The 22,851-nt window shown below is 37.9% G+C and overlaps 1 protein-coding gene across 1 annotated transcript; it reads left to right on the top strand.

Moving 5' to 3' along the window:
* Window positions 1–5,882: 5,882 nt before the first annotated feature.
* On the top strand, window positions 5,883–13,788 carry LOC140139229 (sialidase-3-like). The gene is made up of 4 exons (XM_072161009.1): window positions 5,883–5,985; window positions 7,690–7,823; window positions 10,112–10,345; window positions 13,090–13,788. The coding sequence occupies exons 1-4, from the start codon at window positions 5,883–5,885 to the stop codon at window positions 13,435–13,437; spliced, it is 819 nt and encodes a 272-aa protein (XP_072017110.1). The 3' UTR covers window positions 13,438–13,788.
* The last annotated feature ends 9,063 nt before the right edge of the window (window positions 13,789–22,851 follow it).

Below are 22,851 nucleotides of genomic sequence, written 5' to 3' on the forward strand. Positions count from 1 at the left end.
TCCTATCGTATTCGACCAGTAATGTGATATGGACATGTTAAGGACATGTTAATGAAACAAAGGTCCAATGTATATTGTATTGTTTACACGAGGATACCTTGAATCTACGAACAACTGGAAAGAAAAGATGCAATGTACACCAACTTGACGTGGGAAACAAGTCAAATACAGACTACCCAGCAAACACAACACGTTTTCGACATCATTCGCAAAAGGTTATAAAAGGTTGTCAGAAAACGTTTAAATGTCGGGTTATACAAAGGGTATATTAAGAGTATAAAACGTTTTCATAACCTTAAAAACATTTTTGATAATCTACTGCTCAGCAAACAAAAATGTTTTACAGAAAACGTTTAAATGTCGGGTTATATAAAGGGTATAAAAACGTTTTAATAACATTCCAAAAACATTCTTGAAAACTTGATAAAAAACATTATAAACAAAATGTTATTTTGAGGTTGAAAAATATTTTGCGAAAAATGTTTGCCCAAAATATTTTCAATAACGTTTTAAAAACGTTTTCATGACCTTTATATAACCCGACATTTAAATGTTATTAAAAGGTTTTGAAAAAAACATTTTAAGAACATTTCTGTGTTTGCTGGGTTCAAACATTTTAACATAATGTTATTTAAGTATTGACGCAATATTTGGCAAAAATGTTTGTAAAAATAGTTTACAATAACATTTTTTGAAAACATTGAAAAATATTGTTTTAGTGTGTTTTCATACAAAACGTTTTAAAACGTTATCATGACCTTTATATAACCCGACATTTTAATGTTATTAAAAGGTTCTGAAAAAAACATTTTAAGAACATTTCTGTGTTTGCTGGGTTCAAACATTTTAACGTAATGTTATTTAAGTATTGACGCAATATTTGGCAAAAATTTTTGTAAAAATAGTTTACAATAACATTTTTTGAAAACATTGAAAAATATTGTTTTAGTGTGTTTTCATACAAAACGTTTTAAAACGTTATCATGACCTTTATGTAACAGAATTAAAGTCCGAGCGGTCTCTGGACGGCGGGGTAAGGGTCAGGCGCAGAAACCTGGCCGATGTCTGAGTGCGAAATCGCATGCGCAAACACAAAAAGGCGCTTAATTTGAATAATTTGGCACATGAAACATGGGACGCGCCAAAAGCAGCCGCGACAAAAGGGCGCTTTTTATACTTAAATACAAGAAAATCACACAGGAACGCAATTTGGCGATTAATTTGAATATTGACACACAAAAAAAAAACATGGGACGCGTCGCAAGCAAACGCGATAAGAGGGCGCTTACTTAATAATACAAGAAAATCACACCAGGACTCAATTTGCTTACACCTTGGAAATCACCTTATATTATCTTAAAACATGAATAAAATACACGGCACTGATTGATCTCTGATTTGAAGTCAAATCCTGGTTTCATATTGAAAGTTATTATGTATACCACGGCGGTTAGCTTGACTTATAAAACATAAATATCACGCATCACGTACCAGCATTAGGGGAGCAAATTATTGGTTCCAGAAAACAATTTAGTCAATAAAATAAAGTCACTGGGTCACATAATAAAACATAATAAATATCACACAACATCATGTTATTTGCTGAGATCATATTAGAGGGCCAAACCTTAGATCAAACTCACTGGGTCACATAATAAAACATAAAAATATACACAGTAAAATGGAACCAAAACACAGTCATGAAATGCAAATTGGTCAACAGAAATGTGTGTAAACCCGGGTATATTACATGTAATTTATGGCCATTTGTTTATGTCTGAAAAGTGCACAATATTTTGTCAGCGCTGAACAATATGAATGAGTCATTTTTTTTATAAACAATCTGCGAACCTGTATCATACAGTCTATATATGCTGTACACAAGATCATGATCGTCGAATACGATGACCCATCACACAATGTCCCAATGCACCGTCGCTTGGCAGAATGAAGAACCCAAACTCTCCATACTGTGACGCTGTATCTTTGCAATCAGGTTTCCAATATCAAAACAACACAGAAGCACTCACATTCTGCATCAAAAATCTCCGTAAATCACCATGTATTCATTCATCATTGTATCACAGTTGCAGCAGCAGTTCTTGTATTAATCATAGCTGCAGCTTATATTTCAACTCATCCTCCATAATCAGCACAAATCAGTCAAAATCAGTGAAATAATCACCCGAAATTACGTTTAACCCATGATTGTTGTTGATTCCCCTCGATTGTGCTGGCACAGCAAAAATATCACATGTTTTTAACAGCACAATCCTCCGGGACCAAGTTCAGCGGCATACCACAACACATGGGCCACACGCTGGTCAGAGCTTCGCTGAATGTACGAGAATGCTGATCGTGCCAGGTTTCTCCGAAGTGTAAACAAACTCACGCAATCTCACCAATGACCTCTATAGAGGTCAGTGAAACTCACAACCAAAATGAGGGCGCTATGACGGTCTGTCGGTTGATGACAATTCCAGACGGTGCATTATCATGATTATGCGAGGGGTTGATTTAGCACAGGAAAATTCCGTTACACAACCCCCTCCTCCATCGAAGCGCTGCCCCAGCGCTGACAAACCACCAGGCATAAAGGGAGTGTACATGTATTATTGTTCCACAGTACTCTTTGGTATGTGTCCATAACAGTGGCATTTTTAAGTATCAGTTCAGCATCTCAATGTTCACTGCCAGCACAAAAAGTGACATGTGTTTAGATGTACATGGATTAATACTATATCACAGTGCTCCTTTGTATGTGTCCATAACAGTGGCATTTTCATAAACTCAGTTCAACTTTAAATGTTCACTGCTAGCACAAAAAGTGACTCTTTAGTTTCTCAATATAGTTTAACAGTCACTGTAAATTACCTGCCATATCACAGCACAGTCAGATTTGTTTACATGCAATATGTAGATTGATAAAACCCTTTACTTTGCATAGAACAATATTTATGACACACAATATACAATTATCTTTTTTTTTTTTCATTACTTGGCATTAAGTTAAAGCTTCATGTCATTGTCAAACAAAATGATGTGAATGAATTAATGATGTATTAGTGAAATGGAGGAGTGAATGAACATGACATGAAATGCACAACCAATAATCAACATTTTGCATAGATTAACACACATTTTCCAAGGTGTAAACTTAGTGAAAAACACAGCGCTGAACCGAACGCTACCAAAATTGAAAATTACGCGAGCATATGTAAATGCCGAGCATCGCCAATCGCAGGACAAGCGCCATATTCTGAAAATAGCCAAGTCAGACGTTAGCCACCACAATGATAATTTACAAACTTGCACATGAAAATACAACAGCGAACGTGAACTCCTTCCTTTGAACAATCGTCTCGTAGATGTCTATAAGACTTCTATACATGCATCTAACAGCTAGTCTATACACCCCACAGACTGGTAAAAGTCGGTGCAACCAATTTACTCCTTCCTTGCAATACTCGAAGTAGATGTCTATAAATGCATCGCTCAAATCTTCTTCACAATGTTCGCTTCAGTCTATTACACGACACTTGAAAACAGCATTGAAACACGATCCTCCTCTTCTGCTAGACATACACTGATTGGTCCCTCCACAATTAACTGCGCTTGCATGGCCATAACTCCGATAATCAAATCACTGTCGAGTAATATATCAGCCTCAGGTACATAATTGAAATCACTGCGCAAACACATCATTAAAACAGTCTCTGAATCACCACCTCTGATTGAAATCCTGATAACACACAAATAATTCACATAATTTACTGCACATACGCGTCTCAAATCACTACTATGAACTACCACCAGGGTCGTCCCGGGACTACCGGAGCCAGGGGGTCAACGTGGGTGGTCCTCCTGGTCGGCACGAGCCTGTCATCGCTCAAAAATTACTCCCGCTGACTTCAGCATATTTCCCTTGAATTACTTCAGCATGACTAGTCTACCTCCAAACTCAGTGTTTCATCAACTTCACTTCTGCATTTAATAAGTTTCTTCACTCTTGGCACGACAACACTCCCTTGTGGCACACACAGTAGCAACGGCCCGGAAAGACACCAGTCTACAAGAAGACAAAGTCTACCTACAAATTCAGCAGACCTGTCTCCCGATCCAACCTAGATGGGCACCACACAGGAGGCTATCAGGATGATCTCATGTACAATGTATTGGTTGGCTGTACTCGTCCTCATTGGCTTGCTCGTCTTGTCATTAATTGGTTCAGTTACGCTACATATGTACAAATCAGTGCAGCCAGGTAGTTACAAATCCTGTCCAGAATGCATATGTCCATACTCCGAGTCTTCAGGGGCTAAATTAATTATAAGCTCCATCTGCATCCATCATTGAGTCTCCATCGCAACCTCTTGAAGGGATCACGTCTCAACTTCAGGCATTCCGCAGACAAAACACTTTGACTCTCCTCCGTCGACACCTGGATTATGCTCTGGTTGCAACTCATACTCTGCTGACACAAGATGATTTTAATTGGTAAACACAAAACATGACATGAAATTTTAAAAGTCATCCAACCCCAAGAAAAAGCACTAGTAGTCTTTCACCTGATAAAATATTTACAAGATGAACATCACATTATTGTCTCTGCTGGAACTATTATCACCTGAGTCGATGTGTCGGATCAGTGCTTGTCTAACAACCGAGATTCCCCTACATGTACATGGCAAGAAAATCCATCAGACAAGGTCAGCCATAGTCTCCATCACATGACACTAAAAGTCCTGCAGTTATGATGATGTCAAAAAGTACTACTGATGCTCCCTTAATTACTCCTTGATTGGCAAAAATTACTCACATTTACATCTGATTAGGCTTGAGTGGGTAACACCTGCAAAATTCAGTCACACCAAAATACATCAATATGTAATAGCGAGCACAAACAAAAATCCCACTTCTGACACCAATGTAACAGAATTAAAGTCCGAGCGGTCTCTGGACGGCGGGGTAAGGGTCAGGCGCAGAAACCTGGCCGATGTCTGAGTGCGAAATCGCATGCGCAAACACAAAAAGGCGCTTAATTTGAATAATTTGGCACATGAAACATGGGACGCGCCAAAAGCAGCCGCGACAAAAGGGCGCTTTTTATACTTAAATACAAGAAAATCACACAGGAACGCAATTTGGCGATTAATTTGAATATTGACACACAAAAAAAAAACATGGGACGCGTCGCAAGCAAACGCGATAAGAGGGCGCTTACTTAATAATACAAGAAAATCACACAGGACTCAATTTGCTTACACCTTGGAAATCACCTTATATTATCTTAAAACATGAATAAAATACACGGCACTGATTGATCTCTGATTTGAAGTCAAATCCTGGTTTCATATTGAAAGTTATTATGTATACCACAGCGGTTAGCTTGACTTATAAAACATAAATATCACGCATCACGTACCAGCATTAGGGGAGCAAATTATTGGTTCCAGAAAACAATTTAGTCAATAAAATAAAGTCACTGGGTCACATAATAAAACATAATAAATATCACACAACATCATGTTATTTGCTGAGATCATATTAGAGGGCCAAACCTTAGATCAAACTCACTGGGTCACATAATAAAACATAAAAATATACACAGTAAAATGGAACCAAAACACAGTCATGAAATGCAAATTGGTCAACAGAAATGTGTGTGTAAACCCGGGTATATTACATGTAATTTATGGCCATTTGTTTATGTCTGAAAAGTGCACAATATTTTGTCAGCGCTGAACAATATGAATGAGTCATTTTTTTATAAACAATCTGCGAACCTGTATCATACAGTCTATATATGCTGTACACAAGATCATGATCGTCGAATACGATGACCCATCACACAATGTCCCAATGCACCGTCGCTTGGCAGAATGAAGAACCCAAACTCTCCATACTGTGACGCTGTATCTTTGCAATCAGGTTTCCAATATCAAAACAACACAGAAGCACTCACATTCTGCATCAAAAAGCTCCGTAAATCACCATGTATTCATTCATCATTGTATCACAGTTGCAGCAGCAGTTCTTGTATTAATCATAGCTGCAGCTTATATTTCAACTCATCCTCCATAATCAGCACAAATCAGTCAAAATCAGTGAAATAATCACCCGAAATTACGTTTAACCCATGATTGTTGTTGATTCCCCTCGATTGTGCTGGCACAGCAAAAATATCACATGTTTTTAACAGCACAATCCTCCGGGACCAAGTTCAGCGGCATACCACCACAACACATGGGCCACACGCTGGTCAGAGCTTCGCTGAATGTACGAGAATGCTGATCGTGCCAGGTTTCTCCGAAGTGTAAACAAACTCACGCAATCTCACCAATGACCTCTATAGAGGTCAGTGAAACTCACAACCAAAATGAGGGCGCTATGACGGTCTGTCGGTTGATGACAATTCCAGACGGTGCATTATCATGATTATGCGAGGGGTTGATTTAGCACAGGAAAATTCCGTTACATTTATATAACCCGACATTTTAATGTTATTAAAACGTTTTTACTTAAACCAAAAGCCAAAATATAACTTATTTAAAACGTTTTTAAAACGTTTTTGTGTTTGCTGGGTACAGACGTGGTACGCAGAGGGGGACAAACACAGCAAATGTATAGCCAAAAATTTCCAGTTCCAAGGACCACAGAAGTGCTAAATCTGCAAAAACAACATGGATCAATTGGAATACAAAAAGTGCACTAGAAATTCTGAACAGCAGACAAGGAGTTGTTCCCTGCATGTTTCTGCAGCTTCGCCACACAGCAGGCATTGGCTCAATGTTAAATTGGTTGAACTTTTCCTGGTTTCCTTGTAAGTTGTATACCGGTCAGAAGTTTTGCTCTTATTGATATTCTGTAGACATCACTCTGATTTGGTTCATCATCTGTTTCCAATGTTGGGTGTGTCTAGCTAATAGAACATGTTACAGGGAAGACTTTGTGTTTTACTTAGACTTAGTACTCAGATTTAAACCAAAATAATAGAGCACAATATATTAAGGACCAGTAGCGTAGCCAGTGGGGGATGGGGGGGTTGGCAGGGGGTAGAGTGCCGCCCCTGACAAAAAAATGAAAGAAAAAGTGCCCTCTGACAAAAAATGAAAGAGAAAATCAGGAGGGCAAAGGAAAAAAAAGGGCAAGGAGCCCCTTTTCTAGCAAAATTTAGGCCAAAATAGTGTAAAATACAAAATTTTCCGCGCTACGCGCGCACATTGTAACAATAAAGCCCTTTTTAGCCGGATAATGGGCGAAAATAGTGTAAAATACCATTTTTTTCGCGCTACGCGCGCACATCATCCAAATAAGGCCCTTTTCGTGAAGCTCGAAGACATACAGTCTCTATGTATTGTATGACGCAATTTTGCCCCCCCCCCCTCGACCAAGAAAGCTGGCTACGCCCCTGTTAAGGACCCATACCTCATTTAATTGGAGCTTTAAGCTCCTGTTGTATAAAAGCATTATGGTTGCAGTATCCCTCATTCAATATTGTGGCAATATTTACAGACTTGGATGTGCAAGAAAGCTGTATGCACTACATGAATGTACATTATAATTATTCTTCCCTACTTTCTTCCCTGATCAAAATATGTCAATTTATTAATGTTCTGCCATTTTCAATTTTCAATTGAGCCAACACCCATTTCTCATCTATCAGTATGTATACCTTACACTTTGCAGATTTTACAAATGGGAGTTACCCCCAATCCAATGTGATATACAGTGATGATCACGGTAACACGTGGCATCCAGGAGGCAGCCTTGGCTATAGGGAAGATCCAAACGGCATTGCAATATTTAGTGATGAAGCAACAGTAAGTTAATACAGGTTGTTATAGATATTGAGACTGAAAATCACACTGAAACTGCACAGTAACGCTGAACCCCGGCGCTGAACAATTACCATTGAAATAGCACTGAAAAGAGTTATTTTGTTATGTCTAAATCACACTGAGAAATCAAGTGCAAAACTTCTGAAAATGAGTGCCGTTAATCCCACTGAAACGGTCCTAATCACACTGGAATATATTGGACCATGCTATTGTTATAAAAGATAATCCCTGAACAATAGCCACACTGAAATACCCAGAGTAACACTGAAAATGACTAGAGTAATGCTGAAAATGGTTTTCAGTGTTATTTTCAGTGTCATAATTTCAAATTCCCAGGGGGCTACTCGGTATGACCACAAAAGAACTAAGGAACATCCTCAACAAAGAAAAATAGTCAAAATTAAAACCTGCAGCCATTACCAGTACCATATAAGCTCTGATTTAGACATATTGGTTGAAGTTAGTGAGAATAAAAGAAACGGTGATTTAAACCCCAAGGAAGGAACAATATTAAAAGGTGAGCTTTGATGTTCCAATCAATGAAAAGCATGGCGCTATTTTTCTTTTTAAAGAACACTTTGTGTATGAATTTGCATCTTCCTTAGAATTTTGGATCATCGTGTCTTTATTTCTCAACTGATTTCAACAATGAGGTCTTAAATCGGAGCTAAGGTACAGGCATTGGCTGCTGATTTTAATTTTGACATATTTTCCGTTGTTTAGGACATACACGGGTGAACATATTGGTACCTTACTGCTTCTGTGGTCTGTACTTTCCACTACAGATGATAAGTGCCGTTCTCAAGATCGTTTTCCAGTCCGGAGACCTGACGCCAGTCTCTTTTTCCATTCCTTTCCTGAGATGTATACGTGACACCCATGAAGATCCTGGATACCTTTGGCTAAATTTTACTTAAATAAATAAAATACCCAAAAATTAGCTTCAAACCTGAGCTCCAAGCACATTTCTGAGAAACTATCATCACTAAAAAGGACACTGAACATTCAACTTCATTTTAGTTCTGTTGACCCTGTCTTATGTCCTCAAAATCTGGTCCGGACACCGCATTATTGAAATATAGGCGGTACTTAAGTAACAAAAAGTGATTTAAATACCCACCCCATAAAGATTTTGCATACACGTATATGCATGATTTTTTTTTAATTTCTGAAAATAAATAAATACAAAAATTGGTCCAACAATGAAGGTGTGCTTGCTGTGCCCTACAGGACACAACCCATTTTTTCTGTTATTATGATTAGAAGTTAATGACTGCGCATCAGCAGTTTTCCATGGTTCAAAGCACAATGTTTAGATATTTCACAATTCTCGAAAAATAAATGATGCAAAGTCGTTAACCTCATTCATATCCGTCACTTTTCACTTTTTAAATTCAATTTACGTCACATTTTCTTCTTTTAGATTTGAAAACAGAACACAATTTTATGGTATCTTTCGTTTTCCCTGTGAAAAATCGAATAGCCTATTAAATAAATATCGCTATCGACCAATCACACTAGCACGTACGCAATCCTGCGATGTCCAAATACGGCGGCACGTCCGCGTAAACTGTTCGAATGCATAAATCAGAGATGCCAGTCTCGTTTCGAGATGTCAGTTTCGCTCAAAAAACCTGAAAAGCACGTGAATGCAGGCCAAAAAGCCCCAAAACAGGCTGAAAATAAATAAAAACGCGGGAATTTGAACTCATAAAAAACCTGAATTCAGGTTAAAACCTGAAAACTGGCATCTCTGATAAATGGTCACGCGGCGCGGTTATTGTAAAGCGTACTTTGAGCTACGTCACGAGACGCGGTTATTATACTTTTTCAATGACCTGCATTAAACACATCGCGTATATTCATGAGGTTATTAATGTATATTCATACGTAGCAGAAATGTAAATAGAAAGTAACCTTATACTTCTACGCTACTCAAATTTGGAACACTCACCGGAGCACATTTTCACCGGGTCAAAGAATCTTCAGAGCAATAATATCCGTTGAAGATGCCGGTTGAACCGGTGAAAGCATTCCGGTGAGTGTACCAAAATTTGAGTAGCGTAGAAGTATAAGTTTGCTTTCCATTTTTTGTTATTGACTATTTATAGGGATGTCCACTGTCAATACATTTGCTGCTAGAACGGTTTCCTACTGGCCCATGATTTGAGCCCACGCACTTCCATTTAGCCTTAGGTAGGGATACACGTATTTCATATCTTCCCGGGTCTATGATCGTACAATGAACGTGACTTTTTTCCTTCAAACAGGCAGTAGAGCTTGACAATGAACTCTGTATAAATGCAAGGACACTACATCCGGATCAGCCTCGCCTTTTGGCATTCAGTAATGACGAGGGCGCAAGTTTCGGTACACCTAATTTTGCGTGGTCATTACTAGAACCAGGATATAAAAATAAGCCGAAGAATTATACCTACTTTCTGCAGGGACCATTCTTATTGGAAGATAACACAACATGGCCAGCCCAGGCTGGTGGATGTCAGGTATGTATTACAATGCAGCGAGCATTATCTCGGTCAAAATTCAGTTACTACCACATAGAATAAAGCCCAGGCTGGTGGATGTCAGGTATGTATTACAATGCAGCGAGCATTATCTCGGTCAAAATTCAGTTACTACCACATAGAATAAAGCAATTGCTATCGTGGATAGCTGTCCAAGATTCGGCTTTCTGCGTATTATAATATACTGCGCCAATAAAGTATCCTTACACTTGGATAAATAATCACAATTTCCAAACTGAAGAGTATTGGGGTAAATTTGTTTTTTTAATAGATGCACTCTATAATGCTGCACATTAAGACACCACATTGAATCCAATGTGACTTCAAGAAGCAAAGTTACAAGCATTTGATTAGACGAAGGTCCCGTTTTAAAAGTGACAAACTGGCCTATTCAAAACTCCACAGACTATAAACATCTGGTTTGAGAGTGGTGAATGGCTAATTTATGCGTTTGGCTTTAATTTAAAACAAAAGGAACAAAAGAAAACTGAAACAAAAGAACTGACAAATAAAATGAAAGTTATGAAAAGTACAGAGAAGTAAAACTGAAATAAAAACTGCTTTAAATAACGCTTCATTGAAGAAACTGTGTTGTCTCTTTTTTTCGCTTGTTGGGAATCTTTTTGCGCCTTGTATAGGCCAGTTTGTCACTTTTAAAACTGGACCTTCGTCTATTCAATTGCTTGTAACTTTACCTCTTGAGGTCACATTGGATTCAATGTGGTGTCATAATGTGCAGGATTAGTGCATCTATTAAAAAATTTTACCCCAAAATTGTTCAGTTTCGAAATTGTGATTATTTTTCCAAGTGTCAGGATACTTTATTGGCGCAGTATCCTGAGTTACTTTCTGTTTGTATCTGTGCACTGGGAGGTATATAATTTTTACTGCATCCGGGCCCAACTCTGCCATGTATGGCTGAGTAATGGTACGTAAAGACCCTTTATGTCATGTCATGTCATGTCATGTCATGTAAAAAAAGTGATTGTGTAAAGTTGAGTTTATACTCATTCTAGACTGAATCCTTGTTGTCACCAGCTGTGCAATGTGTGTAATGCTTGTTAGTGAACGTTAACCGCCTCAGGGAGTCCGTCAATACCCAGTCGCTTTTGCAGAAAAGTGAATTGCGCGCATGCTCAGTATTCATATACGATGACGATTTTGTACACTGATCATTGGTGCGATTCACTTTTCCGCAAAGGTGTTCGAGTATAAATTCCGCTATAGAAACGATTATGTGTTCTCAACTGCCACACATTTGTATTGGTTCGTTCAAACATTCAAATGCTTTTAACTTTTGTACTGGTTCATGCAAGCATTCCCTCCCAGGTTTCCCAATTATATGCCAGATCCATTTAAAGATACATTACATCATGGCCAATCTTAGTAGGCCAGAAATTCGACAATCTCATCCATAGAGAATCGTGTTAAGCTGTATTATCTCCCGACATTAGCCTGAGTGCACTAAATTGGGTCACATCTGTTGGGGTATTTGAAGTATTTTTTTAAGACAAAAAATCAGCAGGTGCAGCACCTCGAGTTGGACAAGTTCAATTCCACAGCATGCCCATTGAATCGTTGCTTCTTATTAAGGAGTCCCGTCGTCATATGTGGCTCTGATTTCTTCCAAACTGTTGTGGTCAGAGGCACACCTGATGAAACTGTGACTCCGACAGTTATTTGTTATTGATTCCCATCGTCAGGTGTGGCACTGACTTCTTCAAGACTGATGAAGTCACAGACGACAGTGTAATCGTTGAGACCTTGTTGCTTGTTATTGATTCCCATCGTCAGGTGTGGCACTGACTTCTTCAAGACTGATGAAGTCACAGACCACAGTGTAATCGTTGAGGCCTTGTTGCTTGTTATTGATTCCCATCGTCAGGTGTGGCACTGACTTCTTCGAGACTGATGAAGTCACAGACGACAGTGTAATCGTTGAGGCCTTGTTGCTTGTTATTGATTCCCATCGTTGATGCCGTACGCTCTTCTTATCTTGTCTAGCTCTATTTGGATCTTATTGTTTTGTCCCGGGGGGGGGGGGGGCACTCAACTTTGGAAGTGACGGTATGTGCCTGTCAATAGGCCCCCTCTTTTGAAGTCGACTATACCCAATGACCCCCTTTTTTTTTGGTTGCGGCTACCCAAATGACCCCTTTTTTTCTAGATTTTCTAGAATAGCATCATCAAAATGCAACAAAAATGCCGAAACTGTCAATTTTGCTCCATTTTTTCAAAATTATGCCGAAATTTTCAAAATTTTGCTCCATTTTTTCAAAATTTTCTACCCGATGACCCTTTTTTTAAATCTTATACTCGATGACCCCCTTTTTTCAAAATATTGTACCCAATGACCCCCTTTTTTATTTTGTTTGTACCCAATGACCCCCTTTTTTAAAATAACACTTTGTACCTGATAGGCCCCTACTTCGCGACTCCGGTAGGCACATACCCGTCACTTCCGAAGTTGAGTGCCCCCCCCCCCGGGTGTTTTGTCCATCACAGAGTTGTATGTTTTCCTGTCTCTTTTCTTGTTTTACCTTTGTGATCTCATTTAACAGTCCGCTATGGGCTTGTACATTGCTTCATATTGTGTTGTTAATATAATTCTAGCAGTATATATATCATGTATTTTTGAAGTTGTGAAATATAGCGCTTGAATCTAATTTAATTAAAAAAGTTTGTGCTAATTAAACTTATCATCCATGTTTATATTGATACAGGCTAGCATGATAGGTTTTACATCCCCAGAGCCACTCTCACCATCCAACACATGGGTTGTCTTCTCCAACCCAGCATCGATATTCAGACGAAACGTGGCGGTGAAAATCAGCAAAGATGGCTGTCGAACGTGGAGCAAGCCATGGGTTATCCACGCAAATAATAGTGCCTACTCAGACTTGGCTTATTTTGAGACCTGGGACTCGGATGCTGGAGTCTACTCACCAAATTTTGCCATTTTATTCGAAGGTGGGGAAGATTTTGCGTACGCATCAATTCAATTTAAAATGTTTAGTTTGGGGAGGCTGTTGCAAGGGATAGAGGAACCGTCACCATTTTCTTCAGGGTGAAATTTCTTACGAGGACCAAAACCGAAAGTATTGCAGCAGTATTAAACATCGCATACATGACATACAGTACACAAAAGAATTGATAAGACTCCAGTTATGTTCACCCCTGTATATCCTCATTTTAGCTCGGATTTAAGACCTCGTTTTATAGATAAAATCGTTCAAGCTTTCTTAAGGGATCTGGAATGAGCGTTTTGAGCGTTTCGGCAGTATTTTTTGTCAGACATGAGAGCACATCAGACATATCGAATTGCATTCTGAATACGAAGAATGTCTTTCTGATATCAAATAATTTACATTTTTTGAAATTCGCGATATAATACAAATTGTATGACAAATTATTAAAATTTGATATTTTTTCACATTTTTGTTATATAACAGTCCTCGAAGTAAATTTTATAAATATAATGATATATTCTTAAAGTGTATGTAGCTGGGAGGAAAAGCTGACGATGAATTGAAAATTTTGATCTTTCATATTGAAGATATGGATTTTTTCCCAAAAAGACCTAATTTTTTTTGGTGTTTTGGGAAAAAATCCATATTTTCAATACGAAAGGTCAAAATTTTCAATTGATCGTCGGCTTTTCATCCCACCTACATACACTTAAAGTATAAATCATCAGATTTATAAAGTTTACTTCGAGCACTGTTAAATATCAAAAATATAAATTTTTAATCATTTGCCATAAAATGTTATTACATTGCGAATTAAAAAAATCAAAATTATTTGATATCAGTAGGACATTCTTCGTATTCAGAATGCAATTCGATATGTCTGATGTGCTCTAATGTCCCAAAATAAATACTGTCCAGACGTTCATACCCCTTCCCTTAATAATATGTAATTTCATGCCGTTTTTTCCCTCAAGTTTTGTATAGCCTTGTTGTTTTCAACCGGCGCCTTTGATCACCTCAACTAGATATTGCTTTCATGCAACTTTGTTGAGTAGCCTATATGTAGATGTAGATATAGATGTTCTTCAAATTTTATAAATCATCACAGCAACATATAGACAGGGATTTTAAATTAAATTGGCCTCAACAAAGTGTCAAATACTCCCATGTAGGCCTACATGGGAAGTCTATGGTAAATAATACTTGGCTTTTTCCAATATAATTTCCTTATGGAATTAGTCTGCTTATTTACTTTAGATGAAGTTATACCCCCATGTACATATGGTGTTCCCTCATTACAGATAAATAATTCTTGGCTTTTTCCACAATGATTTCCTAAGGGAGTGTTCAGAAATACTCTGGTGGGGGGGGGCTGGAAAATATGTAGGGAGTTCTGAATAGGGGGGGTTAAACAAGTTTTGGGTGTATGAACAGGGGGTTAAAAAGTTTTTCGGCACGTAGAGTGTATGTCTTCGAGCTGCGAAAAAGGCTTTATTGGGACGATGTGCGCGAGTATCGCACAAAAATTTGGTATTTTACACTATTTTCGTCCATTATCAGGATGGAAATGGCTTTATCTATTTACAATGTGCTTGCAGCGTAGTGCTTTTTAAGAATTTTGTATTTTACACTATTTTGGCCCATGATTGGGCTGAATTTTGGTAGAAGAGGGGCTCCTTGCCCCTTTTGTTTTCCTTTGCCCTCCTGATTTTCTCTTTCATTTTTTGTCAGAAGGGCACTTTTATCTTTCATTTTTTGTTTGGGGGGCACTCTGATACTGTTACGCTACTGTTAACGACCATAGCGATAGGTGAAAACAATTGTGAATATATCGCGCTGCACTACAAGCAAAAGCAGGTTGTACCACAGATGTGTTCCAATATCTGTGGTTGTACTCATCACCTATATCTGCAATCATAGATTGAATACAATACCGGTCTTTTCAAAGATACTAATCTTACAAAGATTGTCAGTTTAATTACCAACTTCACAAGTTCTCTGAGCTGGAGTGAAGGACACGATGGTACACCAAGGTATTATTCGCTGGAATAGTGTGATGTCATATACAGCCTGTATGCGGCCTACTTTGGTTCAAGCACATGTTCCCAGTCATGCATGGTTCCTATTGACTTTGTGTTGAACAGAAGAAGTTTACATCCACCTAAATGGCATTATTTCAAAAACTACACAATTTTAAGAGCTTAAAAACTCATCCAGTTATAGTAATTAGCTAAATAAATCATAATATTCTGCAATCATGTCTTAAAAATATTAAGTTTTGTCAGAATTGATCATGTTCTTTTTACCAATTGGTTGGTTTCCAAAAATCCAATTAGTCATACTGTATGAACATGGTAAACAGGGGGACTGTCCTTGAGAGGTGCTTGAACCAAAATACTTCAAATTGTATGCATGGCTGCATGTCTTTATCCAAGGTGATGATGTAATCACTATTCCAGCGAATAGCCATGGATAGTGCACTATCGCTCCTCCTTTGATCCATCATGTATGCCACCTGAATAAATAATAGCACAAAGGATCATAAGTACCACAGCTGAAAAGAAATTTCTTATCAACATGTGTCTCAAACTAAAAATTGAATATGCCGCGTATTATCAATCAATCATGCATGATTATTAGTGTTTCTATTCCCGTTGCCTCACAATATCCAAATAGTTTCTTGTTTGAAAATCTCTATTCAGCCATAGACTCTAGAAAGGAATGATTCAACACACAAAATAGGTTAATTTTATCAATAGACAAAGGCGCAAAATAATGAAATAAAATTCAAGTCCACTGAATAATATTGGGGGATTTTTACGATAATTCTTGCAATATTTACATTGGTAGGGTTTCGCTTTGCTATGAGTCCTTTCATGTGCAGTCTTGGTACCCGAATGTAAGAAACTATTGTTGCAATATTTACATAGATATGGTTTCTCTTTGGTATGAATCATTTCATGTAAAGTCTTGTGACCTGACTTGTTGCAATATCTACATGGGTATGGTTTCTCTTTGCTATGAATCCTTTCATGTGTAGTCTTGATACCGGAGTGAGAAACTCTTGTTGCAATACTTACATTGGTATGGTTTCTCTTTGCTATGAACTCTTTCATGTAAGGTCTTTTGACCTGACTGTGCGAAATTCTTGTTGCAATATCTGCATTGTTAGGGTTTGTTTCTCTTTGCTATGAGTCCTTTCATGTTTAGTCTTGACAGCTGACCATGAGAAACTCTTGTTGCAATATTTACATTGGTAGGGTTTCTCTTTGGTATGAACTCTTTCATGTGAGGTCTTTTGACCTGACCGTGGGAAACACTTGTTGCAATATCTACATTGGTAAGGTTTCTCTTTGGTATGAATCCTTTCATGTATAGTCTTGCTATTTGCACGTGAGAAACTCTTGCTGCAATATTTACATTGGTAAGGTTTCTCTTTGGTATGAGTCCTTTCATGTATAGTTTTGTCACATGACCATGAGAAACTCTTTTTGCAATATCTACATTGATATGGTTTCTCTTTGCTATGAGTCCTTTCATGTGAAGTCTTGCCAGCTAACCATGAGAAACTCTTGTTGCAATATCTACATTGGAAGGGTTTCTCTTTGCTATGAACTCTTTCATGTGAGGTCTTATTACCTGACTGTGCGAAATTCTTGTTGCAATATCTACATTGGTAGGGTTTCTCTTTGCTATGAATCCTTTCATGTCTAGTCTTGTGACATGACTGTGAGAAACTCTTGTTGCAATACTTACATTTGTATGGTTTCTCTTTGGTATGAATCCTTTCATGTCTAGTCTTGATATGTGACAGTGAGAAACTCTTCTTACAATGACTACATTGATATGGTTTCTCTTTGCTATGAATCCTTTCATGTTTAGTCTTGTCACCTGAGAGTGAGAAACCCTTCTTGCAATATCTACATTGATAGGGTTTCTTTTTGCTATGAATCATTTCATGTGTAGTTTTGATTCTTACCTGTACGAAACTCTTATTGGAATATTTATTGTGAATCCATTCATTCTTTGACTTTTCACATGATGTTAAGGTATTTTTTTCGCAGCAATGACATTTAATGCATTTAAAGTACTTTCCTATTATATTGCCCTTTAGTATTTCTTCCAAATTTATTTTCTTCAAACAAATTGTCAGTCGTTTTTTAAGTTTATCATGTTGATCATGTACTGATTTCCCTTTAGTACGAATCCGTTCATGTCTTGTCGTCTTGTCCTTTGCCCATGAAAAAATCTTACATGTGTCACGTTTCGTTTTGGTGCTTATCCTTTTATGTACATTAATCTTTTCTGGACTTGAGAAACTCTGCGCGCAAGATTGACGATGCAGAGACAAATGTCGGCGATATGCTGCAACAGCCTGTTGGAACGAACCATTCCTGTATGGGTGTGTCCAGTTTTCATGGAATCTTAAATGAAGTAAATATCTACTAGTACTATAATAGAATCTTTGTTTGCAATACTTGCAAGTATGAACTGGCAGATGGTCAACCAGATAGGGAGATACTTTCTTCATGATTCTGCAGAAAAATGAAAAAACACGAAAGTATGAACATGACATGTGATATTTCTGAGACGTAAATATGTGCGTACAATGAGCTAGGTTTGTTATGGCTTTATGGCAATTTTACCCTAACGCCCAGTTGTTTTTGGCGAGGGGGAAGGAAAGAAGGAAGGAACAAAGAAAAAAGAAGAAGAGAAACCCTTTTCCCCGGATGCGGTTTTGAACCTCCGACCCCTCGCACACCGACATCGCCTGGCTAATAATTACTTTGTCAGCAGAGATACTAAAATGAATACACGGGATCGATACACGTGAATGTACAATGCACGAGTTTGATATGAGAAGAAAATCTTTGGATACCGGGGTAGAAAATGATGAATATCTCCCGTAAATGATTTCGTATAAAGAAACCAGATGTGGTTCCTTGCACTTGAATATATATTTTGAACAGATATGATAGTCGTTAGCTTGCGTCTTGAGGAAAGAACCGTGCGTCTTGAGTCAAAAACTGACAATAAGTCCCGGGCAATAATTCTGATTTATATGAGCATATGACCTATGGCGTACCATGCTCGACTAACAAACACCGAGGTCAGTTACCGGGCTAATCGGAGCTATTGTCAGTAGCCTTAGTCAGATGTCCTTCGGCCCATTATGCGACTTAAAACTATTATACAGGTCGATACAAAATGGCCATGCGTGGCGGTGGATTCAACCTACCATGGCGATTACTGCCATGAAGATATCGGGGCGATGATACCGTGCCTCTGGTGCCACGTGAACGGGTCTACCTTGTGAATTTCTTGTGAATTGAGACCCCACCCCGGGGTCGGCCCGTTTTATTTTGTTCTTTAGATTTTAGTTTGTAATTTTAATCATGGTTTACTTTTTCTGTGTGTAAATTTCATTTCCAAGCTAAATTTGTTAAGAAGAAAATCATTACCGTAAACTTATATAACATTTCATAATTTGGTATAGATGAGTTGGTCGGACATCTTTGGGTAGCCGCTAGCACCAACCTGGTGTTTTGAGCGTCCAATTGTGCAAATAAAAGCCACCTAACACCTAGAGAAGATGCAAGGACGAGGAGGGTTAATAGAATAATAGCTAATAATATATATAATGGAAATAATTCCGCAGGCAATCCCGTCGCATCTATTCATACATAGTCCTTTTGTTTGCAAGTACATCAATGCATAGATACCGCGTGTAGTTAATCCGATTATTATGTCACTTCAACAGCGAATATACCAGCTGTGTGTTTTGTCGAAGGGAACTGTATTGTGTTGTAAACTTTAATCTTTCTTTTGTCTACCTGTGTTTTCGCGGAAGGTGTAAAACGGGTGATGGAATGCAGTTTAAAATTTCCACCAAGGCCGAATCATTTCACATTTTGGATACATTGCAGCCGACGGGGACCCAACTAAAGGCTGCTAGTCAGGTGTAAGAATGCGTGAATTTGGATTCCTCTATACCTGTCCATTTTGCATCCATGTTTACAATAAACTTTGCGCCTTATGCCTGTAAGCAACGGGCTGCAGCATCTATTCATCTATTGTTTTGATTAGAGCGCTGACATAATTGGAAAATGTTGCTATTCAATATTCATGAGAGTGTACATTCAACGTCCATTTTCGAAATTGGGTAACTTTATCAACTGGGCATTGAAAACCTTGGACTTTAAATTGCTCAGTCGATATACAAACTTTTGCAAGCTAAAAACGTGGATTTCAATCGAAAATTCAAGTTTTTCGAAAAATAGCTTGTCGAAAAACTTGGTTTATCGACTGGGCATTGAAAAACTTCCGATTTTCGATCGAAAAAAACTTGGATTCATTGATTGAAAATCAAAGATTTTCACCGACAAACTTGGTTTTTCAAACTGAAAAACTTGGATTTTCGATTGAAAAATTTGGGTTTCTCGACTGGGCATTGAAAAAACTTCGTTTATCGGTTGCAAATCTTAGTTTTTCAAATAACTGAACATTACGCAATCGCAACTGAAAAACTTCGTCGATAAACCAAGTTTTATATCTACGAGGACGGTCGACTGCATATCCGTCTTTACACGCTTTTCAATACGGAATAAACGCTAACCTCTCGTGACATCATCCAAGCAGCAAAGTTCATTTCCCATTGAAAAGCGTGTAAAGACGGATATGCAGTTTACCGTTCTGCCACACAACGTGGATAAATCTTACGCCGGTCACGTCACCGTAAGCCGTGTACTAGTATTCCAACCGTTCAAGGTATCTATGAATAATTACTCCCTATTCCAGAAAAATACAGCACTAATTTTTTGGGATAAAAAAAATATTATCCTGTTTTGCCAAATGAAACATAGCTAAATCCTAATCCTTTAGTTAGTCCTAACTGGCAATAAAAGAAAAAAAATAATATTTGGCCAATTTTTGGAATTAAGAGCCAAAAACACATGTTTTTAGGGTGTTTTTCGTATGCTGTGGCAATCAAGCCTAAAGACTTGTACTAAGACTAATCTCAGTTTATGCATTCTAGTTTTGGAAAAGACATGTTTCATTTTTATAACCAATTATTTAATTATAGTAACACAAAAAAGTGGGAATTAGAGCAAAATTGCGGCATCTACTCTAGATTTTAAATGTTTAGACTTGTTACAAGTCTTTGATTTTTGTGACTCGATTGTCAGAAAACATGCCAAAAATGCATGTTTTTGGCTCTTTTTTCAAGAAATTGGCCAAATATTGACATTTTACTTTTATTGCCAGTTAGGACTAGCTAAAGGATTAGGATTTAGCTATGTTTTATTTTGCAGAACTTGTCCATATTTTTTTAATCCCAAAAAATTAGTGCTTTATTTATCTGGAATGGGGAGTAAGCAAGTACCAACTCTAAAGACGTAGTGTTTCCGGGAGTGTTTCGCCTGTTTCGACGAATACAACCATGTTTGAATGTGAATTCACATTATAACCCATATATTTTTTCAATCATCGTTATTAATCATTTAAAAACAAGAATAAACAAAAGAATTATTATTATTATTATTAATTACTAGTGCACCTGCAGCTGTGAGAGCCCTGATGCTGTGAGAGCACTGGCATGATAGCGATACTGTTTGACCCCAGATGACCTTTTTTTCATGCTCCCCTCATACGAAGGATTCCACCTATCAAGTTTAAGCCCAATAGGGCAAAGTTTAAATTTAGCCCCTACATGACCTTTGACCTCGGTTGACCTCAATTTTGTTTTGCGCATATATTCCCCTCGTATCAAGGATTCCACCCACGAAGTTTGAGCCCGATAGGACAAAGTTTGAAATCCATGACCTTTGACCTTTGACCTCGGATGACCTCCATATAATGTTTTTCATGATCCCCTCATACGAAGGTTTCGACCCACGAAGTTTGAGGCCGATAGGACAAAGTTTGAAATCCATGACCTTTGACCTTTGACCTCGGATGACCTCCATATGTTTTTCATGCTCCCCTCATACGAAGGTTTCGACCCACCAAGTTTGAGCCCGATCGGACAAAGTTAGAAATTTGACCCCTCCGTAATGACCTTTGACCCCGGTTGACCTCGATTTTATTTCGCGTATTATATTCCCCTCCTATCAAGGATGGCACCCACCAAGTTTGGGCCCGATCGGACAATTTTGACCTTTGACCTTGACCTCCGATGACCTTCGAAACTACCCGGTAAACAGGGCACGCCCGGTACGCATCTATGTCTGAAATATCGGAACCATGCGTCGAAGCGCGGCGGAACGCATAGCCGGACAGACAGACAGACACACAGACACACACATCTAACGGCTATTATTTTAGTAGTATAGATTTTTCCTTCTTCTTGTTCATTATAAATTGGCATTAAACTTGCATGGTTAATAATGCAATGTTAGGCTTATAATAATTGTTTCATGTTTCATGTATTTTATTTAGTGCTTCGTGAGTAGAACATGCATTAAATGAAAGCTTGTACTTGGACGACGCGCAATTGAGCGACTGTTAATAATCTTAATTTTAAGTTAAACGAGGGTGCAACCTTTATCATATTAAAGCTTGTGACCTAGACATTCACTTTGTATACATTTTCCGCCCAATTGGCGACTTTTTACAATTTCTTTATTTCAAATCCTCAGCAAAATCGACTATAAGTTTGTGTACACCGATAACATTCGGGTATAGCCGTATTTCTGTACAAATAGAAGGCCCTCTAGTTCTTTCTGTCTTTCTTCCTTGTCTAGTTAGTCTTTTTACTAGTTTCTGTAAAACTCTTGCCACAATATTCGCTTTAGTTTCTCTTTGGCGTGAATCCTTTTATGTACAGTTTTGTGACTTGACTGTGAGAAACTCTTTAAAATGTAATATCTTACACTGATATGGTTTCTCTTTGGTATGAATCCTTTTGTGTATATTCTTGTTACTTGCCACTGAAAAAGTACTACAATATTCACATTGGTATAGTGTCTCTTTTGTATGAAATCTTTCATGTACCATCTTCTCACCTGCCTGTGTAAAACACTTGTTACAATTTATATCGTCGCACTCTTAACCAAATTGCGTAAGGCATTTATTTGAGGTTTTGAGGGGTTTTTTGCTCAACCCAATCTCTATAACAATTGCCACCTTGTATCAAAATAACTTATTCATTATTACATAGAGAGCACCCTCATTACACATTTATGACTTTCTGCCGAAATATGATGAATGACTTGACTTTTTATTTCAATGACTAATTGACAGATTATCAGTGACGTTGTCTTTATCATTAGTTTGAGCACTTGAGAAACTGTTGTTGCAATATTTACATCGATATGGTATGAATTCTTTCATGCGTATGGCCATGCGTTTTGAACTGAACAGCCAAAAAGGGTGGTGGTGTCACACTTTTCGCCATGATCGTTTTGTTTTTGAGCATATCTTTGAAAGTAAAGAAGCTATGGCAATATATTTGGTAGCAAATGAAAGCTAATATATTCATGATGAACTATGGAAAGTTACATGAAGGTATCTTGA

Source organism: Amphiura filiformis, chromosome 18 (genome assembly GCF_039555335.1).
Source record: "Amphiura filiformis chromosome 18, Afil_fr2py, whole genome shotgun sequence".
Taxonomy (NCBI): domain Eukaryota; kingdom Metazoa; phylum Echinodermata; class Ophiuroidea; order Amphilepidida; family Amphiuridae; genus Amphiura; species Amphiura filiformis.